This window comes from Opisthorchis viverrini (genome assembly GCF_000715545.1).
Source record: "Opisthorchis viverrini unplaced genomic scaffold opera_v5_75, whole genome shotgun sequence".
NCBI classification, from domain to species: Eukaryota; Metazoa; Platyhelminthes; class Trematoda; order Opisthorchiida; family Opisthorchiidae; genus Opisthorchis; species Opisthorchis viverrini.
The window spans coordinates 361,759-379,089 of record NW_008751732.1 but is presented as its reverse complement, the minus strand read 5'-3'; the positions used below and the strand labels follow the sequence as shown (position 1 = coordinate 379,089).

The window sequence follows — 17,331 nt, the reverse complement described above, 5'->3', positions numbered from 1 at the left end:
ATTGGGCCACTACCACCAATATCATTAACCACTGGTGATTTGAGTCCCAGGGCCCGCATCCAGGAAAGTGGCAGTTGCCCACCCGACTAAGTTTACTAGCAAGTGTTTTTGTACTTCGTTGCCAGGTCCTGCATTGTCCACATATCGGTCGCTTCCACTCAGCAGACGGCTGGGAGAAAAGAGCTCTGTGAGGCAGACGGTCTTCTGGCATGCGCAGTACACGACCTAACCAGCGCAACCTATGAAGCGTGAGTAATTCATCTATCGTGGGAGAGTTCCTTTTTCCGAAGACCATCTGGCGTACTTCAGCGTTACTAATCCGATGTTGCCACCGGCCCTGACCAATGCTGCGAAGACACCAATGACCAAACACTGTCATCTTCCGCATTTCCTCTGCGCGTAGAGGCCACAAAGCAGTATGGATCGCACCATCGCCGTGTAAACTCTTCCCTTGATAGACAAGCTCACGTCACGTCGGCGCCATAAATGTCAGAGATTGGCTAAAGCTTCCCTGGTCCATTCGATTCGAGAAATAATCTCATCTCCAGCCGCTCCACCGGAACGTATACAGCTGTCCAAGCAAACAAATTTATCTACCACTTCGATTGACTCACCTGAAAGCATGAGGTGTGGATTTGATCCCACCTAGTCTTGTAGCAGCCCTTTACACTTTGCATGGATTTTATCAACAGGTAGTTCATCAGTGTCGGAAGTCCCTGTTTACTTAGTTTATCAGGTGGCTAACCAGTTCTCCAGCCACACTATGTTATCGGTCTGGGAAAATCTACATGCCGGGTTCAGTTCACGGAAGATGTGTAAAGTTCTTGAACGTCCTCCGACTGATCTGGTAAGAAGCACACCAACGCAAAAGAAAACAAACGCAAGGTGGAAGAAAAATTACCCGCCAATTTTGGTGTCCATGGTTAGAGACGCATGTCAAACTGCCGTCAGAGGTCAAGAAGACGATATCGTAATTTTCCCCGGTGTTGTGATGTTTGTGCAAAAGGTTAACACTTTGAGGATGTAGGGCGAAGGACGGAAGCAAATAGTTCCACAGGTCAACCAAGCCATTCGAAGGGACATCACTGTAATGAACAAAAGTCGAACATAGCATCCAAGTGATTGGGATAAACACAAAGAATTTTTTGGCCTATCAAGAAAATAAATTGTTTACATTAGAAAAATATGATCTATAATCACTGATATCCCACAAGACTTGGTATCTTTAGACAATGTTGGCTACTCCTGACGCCAGAGTTGACTTCATCAGCATTACTATCGACACCACGATATCAGTGTTCAATAGCGAAGCTTGGCTATCGTACAATCATGGTTTATTTGGAAGACTTCTTGTAAGAAAAAGAATAAAAGTGGATGGGAAAGGGACTTAGTGCTACCTTACTACAATCATTGTGAGGTGCCTACACCTCCAGACACTCATTAAGACAATCTCGGTATAAACTGACAAGAACGATTAGCAGCCATATATTGCAGCGCTTATGGTTAGGTGCGGTCCTCATCCTGAAAGGCGAGTAGCACCGACAGCATCCAGAACTTTCGTAATCTCTTTCACACTCCTCAGCCAGGTCAAGGAATGGCCACCAATCTGAATTGGGGACGGAAAACAGCATTCTTCGATAAATGATGGTTCGGCATACGCAGTACACAGCCTAACCAACGCAGCTTCTGGTGGTGGACACATTCTTCAGCCGAAAACTCGTTTTCGACTTGCCTTGTTACGGATTCGCCTGTATCAACCCACACGAGCTACGGTCCTGAGGTAACGGTTGTCGAAGACATGAAGACGTTTCAGGCCAAGTCTTACAGCCATACGACAGCACAGCCCACACTGTAACCTGATACACACATCCATTGAAATTCAGGGATATACCGCTTTGGTGCCATAAGTGCCTCAAATTAGCAAACGTGACCCGGGCCTTGAAGATTAGTACATTCACCTCATCTGTCCAGAATACACAAAAACGCTCCGCAAACTTGTGTGCTTCATTGTGGATTTTAAAAGGCATGTTCAGTGACTGCTTGCTCAGGAGAATGACCTAAAACTTTGTGAGTCCAAAGTGCATGCCAGAGGACGGGATGGATGATATTGGTCATTTCATCCAGAAACACTTGCGGCTTCTCCTCTTCTTAAAAGAAGATAACTAAATCGTCTGCAAATTCCAGGTCGACAAGGTTTTCGCCGAAGACTATATGAACATCCGGGGTTTTGAAAAAATTCCAGCGTTCGTCTCATTATCTCATCGATCACTAAATTACATAAAAATGGAGAGAGTGGGCACCACTGAAGGACACGGGTTTGTGTACGGAAGCTTTTGGAGAGCTCTCCGTACACTTTCACACGTTCGGAAGTCAGAGAATACAAAGAACGTATTATTTTCACAAAATTCCGGGGGATTCCTTGACGGCCAAGTGTGTCAATGAGAACGGACCGGCTAACCGAGTCGAATGGGCCTTGGGAATCCAGGGATACCGAAATTGTGACGTTGTTCTAAAACTTGATGGGGTGTGAGAGTTTGGTCAACACAAACCCTACCGGGCAGGAATACCACTTGCCGCTCTTAAGCCAGTGTTTCACGAGCCACCGTAAGGCAACGAAGAAAAAGTGACGCCGACAATCTTGTTACGATCGGAGCCAAGCTGATCCCCCTGTGGTTACCACACTCATACCAGCCCCTTGAAAGTGGATACGGGTTCTTGTTGTTTGTCTAAGACAGTCCCCTTTTTCCAAATGCAGGCAAACAGACCAAACAAGCGCTGACTGAAGAATTCACCCGCATCTTTGAATAATGTATCTTTGAATGAACAACCTTAAACAGTGAACCGCATATTGTTTTTGTTGACACTGTCACATGCTGTCCCTGCGCTCCATAACTTGTAACCAACTCGGCATGCTTTCGAAAAGTGACGTTAGTTGACACCTAAATTGATTTACATACATCCATAGCTGATCCAAGCCTAAATCAGGATTGCAGTTCCTAGTTACTGGCTACACTAATCTATCAAACTTTATACCAAAAGGACTTCTCTAAATTTACCAGCTGTTCACAATCCTTGTTTCAAAAGAATGAAGTCAGTCAATCTAGGTGACAAGCACTCAGATAAACATATATAAAAAGCGGCGAATGGATACCCGGAAGTACTCAAAAAAGTTCACCCTTGTTGACATTGAAACAAGTCAACCCAAAAAATAAAAAGGAGATTTATTCCCTGTTGGTATAAAACAAAAACGAAGCCATACCTGTGAAAGACAAGTGGAGGAACAGATTTGCTTTCATCTTCTAACCAATCCGGCCGACCCAGTCGAGCAAAATCGAATAAAGAATGAGGTCTACAAAGGCCACCATGTATGACCGACTGGGAGTTCAAGCCAACAGTTGAGCTGTCCGTACTCACTTCGAGATGTCGCAGTACTCCACGGCAGTCCACCATGTGTGAGAAGTCGCCATGTGTAGGCACATCCCCGTCCGCATCACCATCCGAGGAATGTTCCACGTAAGTCGCGGAAGAACTCAGTGACGATGGAATAATCGTTGATTGTATGCTCAACTGGGTTAGGAGATTTCGGCCCAGTGATCGAAAGAAATAACGAGAATCATTCACACTTGAAATGAAGGCATATGTCGACCCCGGGCCTGAAACACAAACCGTCAACAACAGATAGCAAATTGACCTCACTGCTTGAATGACTTACGACTAGGGTTCATTTAAAAAGCCTTATGCCTAGTGCATCTTTGGGTAAACACATGTGTACACAAAGATGAGCTCAAGCCTTTCAAAATCAACTCCCTTTAGCCTGTTCCTGTTAGGCTTGACAGGCACGTTGCTTCCCACAAACTCACTCGGATATGTAGCTTTAACTGCAAAGGAAAGTCGCATTACTTCTTCCACCTAAGGATCGGCTCTGTAATGATTTAATAGGACCGAATGGTCCTGCAAATCTATCGCAAAAAATATTAACTGTACTTTCAAAATACGATGAACGCTTTAGTACGACTAAGTCGGTTCGGTTTCCTTCAAGTCAAGAGAGAACGAAAGTGAGAAACGAAACTTACAATGGAAATCAACCGCAAAATTAATCACAAGTGAGGAGGGACTTACGCCAGTTGAATATTAACTGACTCATTGGTTTTCCAGATGTCAGGTCCAACAAATCGATCCCTCGAGGATGCAGCAGGGCCAGTAAATTAGGCATCTGCTTTCTACCGACGGGCGTTGTTTTACCCAACTCTACATCAGCCAATACTGCTATCCGGCTGTCAGTTGGACCAAACCACTGAAATGGCTGAAAAGTTATGGTAAGAAAAATTTACTCGTGTGATGAACTGAGTGAAAGTTACGTATAACAAACAGTATAGCAGGAGTGTTATTGGCCAAATAAAAGACACCATTTGATCCCACCGCATGAGCAACGCAAAAATATCCGACTTCGGTTTTATTAGAGAGATGGCAAGTGTGAACAACAGATTCAAAGAAGATTCGAACTGATCCCTCTTGCATTGTGTTCCCCAACTGAATGTGCAGCGTAAAAGCTGTCTTTCAATGCAGTTGGTTCGATTACCAGGATGTAGAGAAACATCCTAAAGGAGGTGTTCACTAGAAGCCCGTTTACACCGTCCGTCCACTTCAACTGAGCATATGAGTGCTAGGTGTGGTATATTTACAAAATAGCGCCCCAAGACAAAAACGACTAAATGAAATCCTGAGATAGCGCTTGCGTGATAAGCTCAAAACAAAGTGGAGCTGATGGTGCGCTGGAAACTTCTCATCAACCTAATAAGTTCCATCAACCAAATCAGCAGCTGACTACATGACCTTTAAGTATGACATTCCATCTATACGACGAAATTTATGTACCATGAGAAATACTACAATGATGAAAAACATGGCGAGACACTATTTATGGTTTCTTATTTATTTGTAGTAATCGCACCACACTGAAGTCGTTCTTCGTCCTCCATGAAAACCATAAATAAGCCGGAAGCAATACAACATATTTTCTCAGACGCAAACGTAAAACCACTAACGTTTTCCACCTAAGTGGATGGAATGAGATGATTCTTGGTCAGCTAATGTTCGATACCGCCGGAAAACATCACAAATTCGCAGGATACATGCAGGCCAGGATAAGCGTACGACCACCCCATATCTACGACTGTGCTTAACTACTGATCTATCCCGTCTTCAGGAGATCCATCAAGCGACACAGTGATAACCAACACAACTGACTTTGCTGGCTACTGTTTGTATACTTCAGATCACTGCATGACCAACCCTAATTCAATTCCACCCTCTGCTCTTCGGGAAAATTGATCTACTGGCACGGGAAGAACGTGGTCAGGACAGGACAGGACAGCCTATAAAAATTGGAGAAACGTATCACCTAAGTGGATGGAATGAGATGATTCTTGGTCAGCTAATGTTCGATACCGCCGGAAAACATCACAAATTCGCAGGATACATGCAGGCCAGGATAAGCGTACGACCACCCCATATCTACGACTGTGCTTAACTACTGATCTATCCCGTCTTCAGGAGATCCATCAAGCGACACAGTGATAACCAACACAACTGACTTTGCTGGCTACTGTTTGTATACTTCAGATCACTGCATGACCAACCCTAATTCAATTCCACCCTCTGCTCTTCGGGAAAATTGATCTACTGGCACGGGAAGAACGTGGTCAGGACAGGACAGGACAGCCTATAAAAATTAGCAGAAACGTATTCAAAGCATTCCATCTTCCTATCCAAAACTAATGACTTTTAACAAAGTAGAACATTCAGAAACAACATCTCGATTGAAGAAACATTGCGCATTTATCCTTACTTACTAACAGTTCATTCAACCTGTTGCGATAATTCTTCCAACTGGAGACATCAACATGCCTGTGTGATTCATAGTGATCTAACAAGGCCAATCTCCAGTTTGTCCGTGTTGAGCTGTTGTTGCGCTATAAAGTAGTAAAAAACAGGATGTGGAGTTTAGATAGGCCTATTGGTCAAAAAGTGTAGCTGAAGAGGGTTTACTAAAAAAAAGGATGACATAAAGATAAGTTTTCGATCAACTGGAAAATGTTATGGGGTCCCCATTGAGAGGTCAACGCGTAAAGCTGTAGACCTGACTAACCCCAAAATCTACGGTTGATTTGGTGTACCGCGTTGTTCATCTTGCTTTTATCAATGTTTTCATTCGGTATGGGATTCAATGAGCTACAAAAAGAGCTGTACTCAGAAACCCTGTAGCGTCCCAGAATTAAGCAAGAAAGAATAAAATTACCCATTCAGGGTATTCCAAAAACAATGGATATCCAAGGGCTTTTACCAAGATAACTTAGCAGCAGCAACAGCAAGAACAAGCGGCTAAACGGACATTTCTACCTCACATCAAGAATGTATACGAGCTCACGGACAGATTATTGTTGTCACGTGCTCACCGATCAATCGCGAAGCAGGATAACAAACCGACCAACAGAATTGCCCGACCGAAAAACCAGTCGCGATCGAAGGCCAAACCTGGCTAGAAAAATGTAGGTTAATACAGTATCACCGCCCAACTCAAAAACTATTCACGCACCGCTACACTCCACTTATCTTCAAAACAACGCAGTGATGATGTGACTTCGGTTGATGATGAGGCGTTTGCTGTCGAATTTCACTTCTCAGTTATCAAACCAACGACAATCTATGCTACAAGCACTCTCCCCAATAACAAACGCGTAGTCAAGTTGCGTAGAGTGACAGCTTAATTTCAAATCAGGCCTATCAAAAGTTGATGGGCGTCATTAGAGTACAGGCTACATTTCACTCGAAACTATCAGCAGTGTACTCCAGATATCCGGAACCCACTGCTTTTACAAAAAAAGTTAATCAGATGAACATAGAGAGGAATAGGAAACCAGAGACGATTGCTTCTTCGTGCAGCACAGCGCACAGCACAACGAATTAGTCGGTTTCAATGTGTTGTATATTTGCCCTGTTCTTCAAATGTTTCATCGCCCATTGCCAAATCACTTTTTCTCGTTTCAGCTCTCAGTGTCTTAGTCTTATTTCTTATTCTGATTGTCGCTGCACTATATTCCTCGTCGAACACAACAATTTATTCGTCCAAGAATTTTCATCGAACAATGGACCGATTCCTACGTCCTGAACGGTTCAATACTGATCCCAATACTCAAGACTCGGCAGATATTTGGGAGCACCGGTGTTGTAAATTCGCGAATTTCCTAGAGTCAATCGCTTCTCATTCGCCAGATAAACTGAAAATCTTGTTGAATTACGTTGTTCCTAGTGTTTACCACTTCAACGAAGACTGTAAGGATTATGAATCAGCCACTGCAACTTGCGAGAACTGTATCATTGAATTGGGTCCCGGAAGGCTGGTGCTACTCCAACGGCAGGATCCTGTGTTACGGAAGGTTGCAGCCGCCTTGTTGGATGGAAGAAGTATTGAGAACGGAGAGGGAGAAAAGGAATTGGAAACGTTCCAGAGTCTCTTCGATCGGCTGAGTCTGAATGAAGTTGGTATAATTTCCTGGAACGCCACCGATTCGGATGCTGTGTTGCCCGTGATACCTCGCGTCTTGACACGGAAGCTATTCGTCGAACGCCATGAGATAGCACATACAGGGTGCACCAGGACGTATGAATTACTTCGGCAGGGCCCACTGGCCTGGGATGAGAAGTGAGGTGATGGGTTATGTAGAGTCCTGTAAGCGGCGCCAACCAATGAAAGGGGATACGACAGGGGCGACTCATCCCATGGATCCTATTCCTGTCTCAGAAATTGGCGAGTTATGGTCCGTTGACGTCATGGGCCCCTTTCCGGTGACAACCAACGAAAATCAATATATCGTGATAATGACAGAACACCTGTCGCGATGGGTCGAGGCGGCAGCCATGTTAAATAAACGGGCGACGATGATCAGCGGCGTGGTAATGCATCACATCGTAGCCAATCACGGAGTGCCAAAAATGATCCTAACCGATCAGGGGCCTTGCTTTGAGGGCGAGGAGTTTGGGAGTTGCTTGCAGAAGCTGGGAAGTCGATGGCAAGTTCCGTATGTCGTTATCGACCGCCGGGGGAACGTCTGTAAAATTCAGGATGGTCGGGGATCGGGAAGAGTAAATGGGACTCAGCTTCGCAAGTGGCATGATACACCCGAGGAGATCCTGAATAGACCAGCTGCTGGGGCCGACGTAACGGAGGTAACTGGAAGTCGGTGGCATGCAAGCGATCTTTAAAGGGGGAACATGTGTAATTGTGGATAGTATTGATGGGGCATGCGAGTAGTATGTGGTTTTCTTGTAACTCAGCCTTGATCTGGTGGAATGTGGATGTATTACGGAATTTGTGGAATTGCTTTGCAGCGTGATAGTCAGTGAATATCCTGGGAAGTTCGAGAAGACGCGTTCAGGAGTACGTATATTCAGTTGTATTCAAAGACTAGGTGCATATGAGAGTTTTAGCTTCTTGTCCCATAGTCTGTAACTGTTCAGTTGGTGTTTTCTAATAAACAACTCCGCAGCGAAGGTTTTTCCTCCCTTCACTAGTATGAGGTCTTGACGTTTCTTTTGTGGATGTGCTCGCCACCCACGATATTAATACCCCGCTAAAGACGACCTTCAAAAACCAAAGAAAGGGTATTATCAAAAAGTATGCAGAGCTCCTATTGGTCCAAGGAACACTCCATCCGTTTCAAGCGCACTATCCTGCGTCACTGCTGAGGCCCCCGAGTGTCTCAAGGAAGCAGTCATCGACGTGAAAGCCAATGGTGTTCCACTCCGACCTCCTGTTGATACTGGTGAAGGGAAGAAGCCCTTCTCTGCGGAGCTATTTATTAGAAAAAACAAATGAACAGTTACAGGCCATAAGCACCTTGTCTTTAAATAAAACTGCATATACGTCTTCTTCTTGAAGGTGCCATCTTCAAATTTCCCAGATAGTTACTTACTATCACGCAAACGTAGACGAATGCTACAAAACCATTTTACTACTTCCGTAATAAATCCCATCTTCCATTCGATCAAAACGGAGTTACGAGAAACTGCTACTACTCGCATGCCTCATCAGTAGTATCAGCAACACACGATAGTACAGAAAGTTTCATTTCCGAAAATGTGGTACGTGGCCTGTACCACTGTCCATCTGAGATCTCTTTGGTATCCATTTAGCACAAAGGCTTCACCCTTGGACATTGTTTTTAGCGTTGCAACATATACAAGACATGTATCCCTCCTTCAGGTTTTCAGTATCACGTGATCTCTGTGCGGATGGTCTACTAAGACAGGATTTTTTTATATTCAAAAATACCTGAGACTCTCATTCAACGGTGACAAACCTTCTTTCTTGCTCTGTGATCTAATCGCTGCCAAAATCGAACCTCTTACTCTGTTTGAGTATCTTGATCTAAGGTGTAAGCCCACTGCCATGAAGTCCAGACAGCATTCTGCAGACGACGAGGCCTTCATTGCTTCTGAAATAAAGCGTTTATTCGATCAACAAATTAATTGACTGTCAAAGTCTCTATGGAGTGCGTAAGTGCTCCTCACGACAAATGAGCGACAGAAGAAACGAACGGTAGTTGACTATAGTCAAACTGTAAACCGATTTACGCAACTGGACGCTTATCCGCTCCCCAGACTTGAAAATATGGGTAGTAAAATAGCTCAATATCGTATTTTCAGCATGCTTGACCTTGAATGTTTGTACCACCGAATACCCATTGAAGAAAGTGACAGAATCTACAAGGCTTTTGAGGCTTGCAACAACCTTTATCAGTTTCACCGAAAAATTTCGGAGTAACAAAAGTAGCGGGGTGTTTTCAAAGGGTAATGGATGATATAATACGCGCTGGAAAGCTCACCGCGACATATGCCTATGTGGACAATGTCACCACTTATGGAAATAATCAGAAAAAACAAGAAAAACAAGATCTCGCCGTAGCACAAAAGTGCGGTCTTCAGTGAAATCACGATAAAAGCACAATATCCGCCACCAAACTTAAACTCCTTGACCATGAAATTACTGAAGGCATCATCAAATCAGACCCTGAACGTTTCAAGGTCTTGCAAGAACTGCCCGTTCCGAAGGACATGAAGTCTCAACAACGTGTAGTTGACTTGTTCGCGTATTATTCTCGTTCGATAAGCCGTTTTTTATAAAAAAATCTACCCAGTCACTCACAACACGCATGATGCATTTCGTTCGTGCCAAGAATCTCCCATTCTCCCTATCGTACATCCGACTTGTCATTAAGCGGAATGGAAACCACGTTTCTTCAGGCCATCCGGTGGTGCACTAATTGAAGCCACACAAACGTTTCAACGTTTAATCATTGACCTCAAGAGACAACTGCCTTCGACAACTCGAAATAAATATCTCCTGACGTTTGCAGACGAGTACTCCAGTTTCCCTATGCTTCGCCTATGCTTGTCCAGATATAAGTTCATCCATGGTGATAACATACCTGGTGGTGCTCTTCGCTACATTTGGCCTGCGCGGTTTTGTACATTCGAATTGCGGTTCATCAGTTTGGATGAGATTAAGCGATTTCTTCATAAAAAAAAGGCATCACCGCCAGCCGGACCACTCCATACAACCCAAGGGAATATGGTCAAGTGGGGCAATTAGATGGAACTTTGTGAAAAGCCATTGCGCTTTCACTACGATCAAAAGGTCTTCAGATCAGTCATTGGGAAACCGTTTTACAAGACGCATTCCATTCGATTCGTCCTCTGTTGTGCACTGCCAATAATGCCGCTCCACACGAGCAAATGTTTCATCATAATCAAAAATCCGCAATTATTACATCGTTGCCGCAGTGGCTGCTTCCGCCAGGACTAGTTCTGATGCGACGAAATACACAATCTTCGAAGTATGACCCCGCAGTCGAAGAAGTTAAGCTCCTGAAGTGTAACCCTGAGTGCGCATACGGCCGACACTAACGGCATGAAGGAAACGGTATCCCTACGTCACCCGGCGCCTTCCGTAGATTTTGGATGCGCTCTAGCATCCGAACAGGAGCAATCGCAGCCCAATACTGATTCACGTATTAAGCCGGAACTATCTGATTCCTCTGCTTCGAAAACTGAAACGTCGAATTCTTCTGAACACTTATTGGTCGTACAACAACAGCGAACACGGCCGTATTTCAAGTATAAAACGAACTGCTATGAACATTCGTCTCTGTGGGGAGTGAATGTTGTATACTTGCTCCGTTTTTCACACGTTTCATGATCTATGGCCAACTCACTCTTTCTCGTTTCAGCTTTCAGTGTCAATGTTTTGGATGAATAAAGCCTAGCTTCTGGGCCCTCAGCCTTCTCCGTTCTTATTCTGATTGTCGCTGTATTTTATTCCTCGTCGGACACGTCGAACAGTGACAAGGAAACGGTGAGCTTACGAGACGCTCAGTCACACCAGAAATTTCGTCCCCATTGAAACTCATCAGGTATACATGAAGAGGCCCAGCGCTCAGCCTAATCCAATGCATACTGAGCGCAAAAAGATTTCCAATTCAATTCAATCTATCAGTTATAAACCGTGTACGACAGGCAAATTGCTTCCAGCTGCTACAGCTTCGATCACTGGAAAGTGGGAGTGTTGGACATACAGCTAAGCACTGGAGGTGATGGTATGTTCAGTTAGTTCAAGAACGGGTAGCTAAGCATTGAATGCGATACCTTTGATGCACGAGCACCACCAAATGTGCTATTGGGCCACTACTGCCAGTGTCATTAACCATTGGTGAGTTGAGTCCCGGCATCCCGATCCAGGAAGGCGGTTGCCGAACCGACTAATAAATAAAAATAAATCGTTCAGCTGTAGCATCCTTTCGGTGCCTAGCTGCCATGCCGCACGAAGGAGGCACGAGGGTTGGGATACTGCAAGGTTACCTAAGGTGGCGAGATGGTCCAAATAGGTAGGGCGGGAATTATACACCGGGAAGGTTCGTGGTTCGAACCCGATCTCCGCCTCTCGACTTCCCCTGTCTAGGCTTGGGCAACCTGGCAGTATCCCAGTCCTCGTGCAACCTTCGGGTGGCATGGCAGTTAAGCAATGAAAGGGTGCTACAGCTGAACGATTTTTTTGAGCCTAGACAGGGGTAGTCGAGAGGCAGAGGTCGGGTTCGAACACGGACCTTCCGGTCAGCAAATTCGCGCTCTAACCACTCGGTTGCTTCCACTCAGAACAGGGTTGGCCGAAAACAACTGCAATGCAAACGGTCTCCTGGGATGCGGAGTACATGTCCTAACTGGCATAACTTATGAAGCGCGAGTAGTTCATTAATCGCGGAAGAGTTCCTTCTTCCTCAACAGCACAAATAAAGCAACGAGAAAGCCGGTCGAGATCAAAACGCAGGTTCATGTGTGTATCTGATAACAGTGAAGCAATCCTGAAAGCTTGTTTCATACCACACCACCGGATAGGCAACAGATGACAGCATCAGGTTCCATCGAACACTGGAACGGAATGCATGAAGGATAGAACAAGTCATCAGAGTTCATGAACTGACATCTTCTTGACTGTGTTTGGTATTATCTCACTGGTGGTTTACCAGCGCCGGACGTGTTTCACTCTCGTGTGCAAGTCTGTTTCCCAATGAATTATGCCTAGCTGATTAAGTTCACTAAAATTAATCAGAGCTAGTTCTTAGCGAGTTATGAACAACTGGCCGTTGGTAGACCAATTACCAACCTCGGTGGACAGATCAACTGCCACCTGATGAACATTAAATAAACTTACAAAACTCACGATATTTACACACTGCCGAGCTATAAGCAGCTCTACATGACAACGACTTACTTGACGTCGATAGATGGTTGATTCATCCTGTCGATATTGCCAAAGAATCCGGCCATCTGTCAATGATAACGCAAGGGCCGAAAACTCACGACCATTTTCCCTAGTGATAAAAAGAAAGCCCGTATACCTGGAATCAGTGAGCGCTCGCATGCGAACCACGTGAATTTCCATTAAATGTAAACCCGAGGTAATAAGACTGGAGTGCAGAAAAGTAGAGGCCCGTTAAGAACCATCAGCCGCTAAGCATGGTAGTAAAACGATGAGCGCAAAACCTAGTTCTTTTACGCGAAGGCTCTGGTCTCATTTGTCAATTCCTACACACTTCAGATTGATGCCGCACTTTCCTCAGATAATCTACAACAACAATGCTCTCCAAAGAGTACCCATTAACACACAATTGAAGTGGGAAAACCAGTGGGTAATATCATCTTGTAGTTGAAAGGTAGACTCCATAATAAGATATACCGGTATAGTATATTACATAAACCACTGCCATACTATATATTACACAGTATTCCATAATATATAATATACACCGTATGTGTACATAGTCAACATAATACGACTTATGGAAATACCCTTGGCCAGTCAATCAACCACACAAGAAAGCGGTTAGACACATAATTTCCCCACTTACTCAGAGAAAAAGTTGGTTATATTTTAGAAGTTCGGTCCCGTTTTTTTAAGAAACGAAGCGAAACAGACTGGCAACCCGATGATGGAGATTATCGGCTTTTCTGACAGGACACTAATGTACAACACAAGCTAAACTATCCTAGAGCAGCTCGTCCTGTACTTATAAGGGACACGGTGGGCTGTGTCAAAAGTGCATACTAGAACTAGCTAAGTGGCGAGTTTGAGTGGTTTGTGCTCTACAGAGTGTGAATTTGCGTTTATATTCATTGATGGACTGGACTATCATGGCCAGTCTCATGCTCCCGAGGTTGCCTTAGAAGTGTAACACTCAGGAGCTTATTCGGCGCTATTTCTGTACGGTTGTTAGCCTATGTAATGCACCTATCGGGAGAGGCCGTAGCAAACACCACGTGACCGTAAAAGAAACCATAGTCTGTGATAGCGTCGGTACAACAGTTTAATGGAAAGAAAACAAACCACGTGCATGTGTTTTTTCATGTTTGGGGCATAAAAACAAATCAAAATTCAAGGGTCCTTTAAAATAAAGAATTTGGTGGGCTAGATAGTTGAAACTTTCTCACTGATGTGAATGGGTCGGGACTGTGAGAGTGATTTGTTATAGTTTATTCAGGGGCGTCTCGTGTGTGATGAAAGCATAAGATGTCATTTCATGTTACAGCACAGCTAGTGATCGGTACTCATTGACCAATCAAAGAAAAACAAAAAGCATGTCAAATTCACACCACGGGTAGTTGGTTGGTAACAAAATAACATCGTTATAAGCAGTGTGGTAGTCAGGGAAATACGAAATTAGAGATGCCACTGACGTCGAGACCGGTGGGTGGAATTCAGAGTCTAGTTCGATCAAACTCTAAGTAAAAGATGAAACCAGTGTTGGAGTCAACGAGAGGTGTACGAGGGACCAAAAGACAATAAGACAAAATATCTCAAGCTCACGTATTGTGAACAGCGACTGTATGATTTCCGTACTTCAAAACTTCCCGCAAAATAAGAGATGTCACTGTCTCCCGTGACGGAGCTATGGATGTACGTTCTCCGTTCGGACCCTAATATCAAGCGTGCAACCAAAACTCGCAAAGCACCTTAATATCGCAGCTGTTAACTATCACTCTCACTTGTCATAAGGGCCAATACCGTCCGGTGCATTCGTAAGAACTCCACCCACATGACGTGCTTCAGTGTCAGGGCACACACTGGCCTACATTCAAGGTCTGGTGACTCAGCCAGTTACAAGCACGTCCAAAACTTACGAAGTTAGAGGGAGTAGAGTAAAAACAGTCCCGCAGATGGAAGCTGATACTATTCCACAACGGCTGTCCACTGTAACAGTAGGGAAGACGTCACCAGTATCAAAGGGAGGTGTCCGAATCATCTGCTTCCATAAAACAGTGCCTGATCCGTTGAACGCTGATATAAGGTAAGAATTCGCAAGAGTGGATGAACCATTGTGTGTTGGACTGGAAACGGCTGCATATACCTATAAACAATATAGGGAAATGAATCAATATGAGGGGTGATCAGAGGACAAAACTACTGAAATTCGCTACCAAAATAATGTCACGTAACGTTATGTGAAATATACCTCGATTTTAAACATGCACGATTGTACGACTTCAACGGGGGAAATTAACTAAAAGGCTGACCCGTACGTTCAGTTACAGGCGATGATTGATCTATCAGAGCTTGTCGGACATCTAAAAAGGACAGCGAAAAAGATGAGGATATCGTTGACCGTCAACTCGGCGACAGTCGCTAACAGCAATAGTAGAGGAGCAATAGACAGTAGTAATAATTTCTCAGTTGTAGCAGTGAAAACCTATCGCACAAATCAAAGAGGGAACAGGGTTTGAGATACCCCCAGGTTGTCCTGCGCTAGAAAAGAACAATCAAAAAGCCAGTGTTATGTTCAAACAAAGAAGCTCTTAGTTAGAAGCCTCATTTAATAAACAGTGAGCTAACCCGAGGGAGTTATAAATGACATGGTGGACGGGGAACAAAACGTATGTGAAAGAGGAAGAATGGAGGCGTCAGCAGTAACTTGTTTTCGGTTACCCGCCCTGCAGTATGCAACAAGGCGACCCAGTTGATAACAATACATGACGGCTGATGAGGCATGAGAGCATTGTCAGCTATGGATATCATGATTCTAAGCGAGTTGGGATACTTACAGGGCGTCCAGACCTATGCAAGACGACGATCTGGTCCCTCGATCAAAGCCTCTGGCTCAAAAGCCTGACCGCAAGGCAGCAGTGTTTGGCGTAGAGTTCAGGTGCATTGGCATTTTTATGGGACAGGCTGCCATACATGTTCCGAACCCCAACCTGGATGGCCAGGAGACTGTGTTGGTCAGACCTCTAACCATTGACCAACCTGGTATGATACTGTGGGTGTCGAACGGATATCGCCCAGTATAGTTCAGTGGCTTATGAGGGCACAACAATCGTCCCACCAAGGTAAAGTCGCCTCTTCGTGACGGTTTTTGTACTGCCAATCAGTTTTTCAGCTACATACTGTGCACCGAAGTACGGTGGTTTCAGCTGATACAGCTTCCCTCACTCAGGATAACGAGAGTAAAAGAATCAGAGCCATGCGTTGGGGGTGACGGCCCAATCAATTCACTTACTAAATGGCTCCGTTTGTTAGGTATGGTAGGTAGTGAGTAAGCTACACAGTGAAGGCGCTCCGAGAAGAAAGTGGGGCTGACACCATGGTCATATCTGTCAAGGTTGCAAGCCTGTCTCGTCCCGGGGTCCCCACTCACAGCAGCTACCGACACAATTAAATTAACTGGTAAGGGCTTTAATGTTTGTTGCGAGGTGCTTAAACTTCTGCACGCTCACACAAAATGCGAGCAGAAACCGACCGATGACAATATGCTGCTGGGTCACCCGACCCACAGCAGAAATCACTTGTGACTCTATCTATGCGCCGCCTTCATCACCTTTGATCACCTACACGGAGTTTCCTCATGGCTGACGGTTAGTGCGCCACTGAATGACCAGAAAGAGTAATACAAATAGCGAGAAAACTTACCATTACATTCCGGTGAGAGTGGGCTGTGAGAGCCAGAACATGTTGGTCCCCAAAAATGAAACGACTAGCGGGGTTAAGTTGGTGCAAAGCAGATTTTCGTCGTTCGGAATGGAGCAGAAACCGCTCAATCGACTCCACTGACGACAAATGATAGACTACGATGAAAGCGCCGGTGGTAATATGCGAATTGGAAATGACGAGATGGACAGGTGATACTGGTTTTTCCTCGAATCCATCAGCCAAGAATACATGGGATGCCCGCGTCAAGTATTTTATATTCGGCGGCATCCAGTCATCGGTATGAGACTGTGTGTAAAGGTGCAACACCCACAAGGGAGACAGCTGATAGTTCAGGTGAGAAGTCGCAACCAACGCAACCAATATGGAGAGTAGCAATGCGCAAAAATGCCGCACCGTGAGAACCTCAAAAATTGATTCCAGCAGCATATCCTGAAGGAGCTAAGATTATACTTTCAACAGTAACAGCATGATGCTCTGAAAGGAAAACACAAATGATGTCAACGAGTAAGTTAGCAAATTGGCTGAAGCACCAGCACAATTTTGGCATCATAGGCAAACAGAAGTCAACGAGTGAAAAATAGTGATACAGCACTCCAAAGTGATCCCACATGTTCCCTTGAGAGAGACGTCTCTTTGTGATGTGGCCATTTAAGATAGTATTGTTTGTTACACACTACGATAATGAAACTTCATTTCCATCCGGGTGTCTTCAACAGCCTTCCCTGAGGTCACCACCACCAATGACAAAAACGCACCCGTAGTATATACTGGCACTGTAATGACAAGTGAATTTC

General features: G+C 44.7%; 1 protein-coding gene across 1 annotated transcript in view; it reads right to left on the bottom strand.

The window, feature by feature from the left end:
- T265_04537 (hypothetical protein) overlaps nucleotides 1–16,994 on the bottom strand; it is a gene marked incomplete at both ends in the record, with an annotated part of 25,217 nt that extends 8,223 nt beyond the window's left edge. The window contains 7 exons of the mRNA XM_009169301.1: nucleotides 861–1,085; nucleotides 3,260–3,653; nucleotides 4,120–4,303; nucleotides 5,853–5,972; nucleotides 12,827–12,953; nucleotides 14,734–14,960; nucleotides 16,517–16,994. Coding sequence (XP_009167565.1) covers nucleotides 861–1,085; nucleotides 3,260–3,653; nucleotides 4,120–4,303; nucleotides 5,853–5,972; nucleotides 12,827–12,953; nucleotides 14,734–14,960; nucleotides 16,517–16,963 — 1,724 coding nt within the window. The remainder of the gene's footprint in view (nucleotides 1–860; nucleotides 1,086–3,259; nucleotides 3,654–4,119; nucleotides 4,304–5,852; nucleotides 5,973–12,826; nucleotides 12,954–14,733; nucleotides 14,961–16,516) is intronic.
- Between the last annotated feature and the right edge of the window lie 337 nt (nucleotides 16,995–17,331).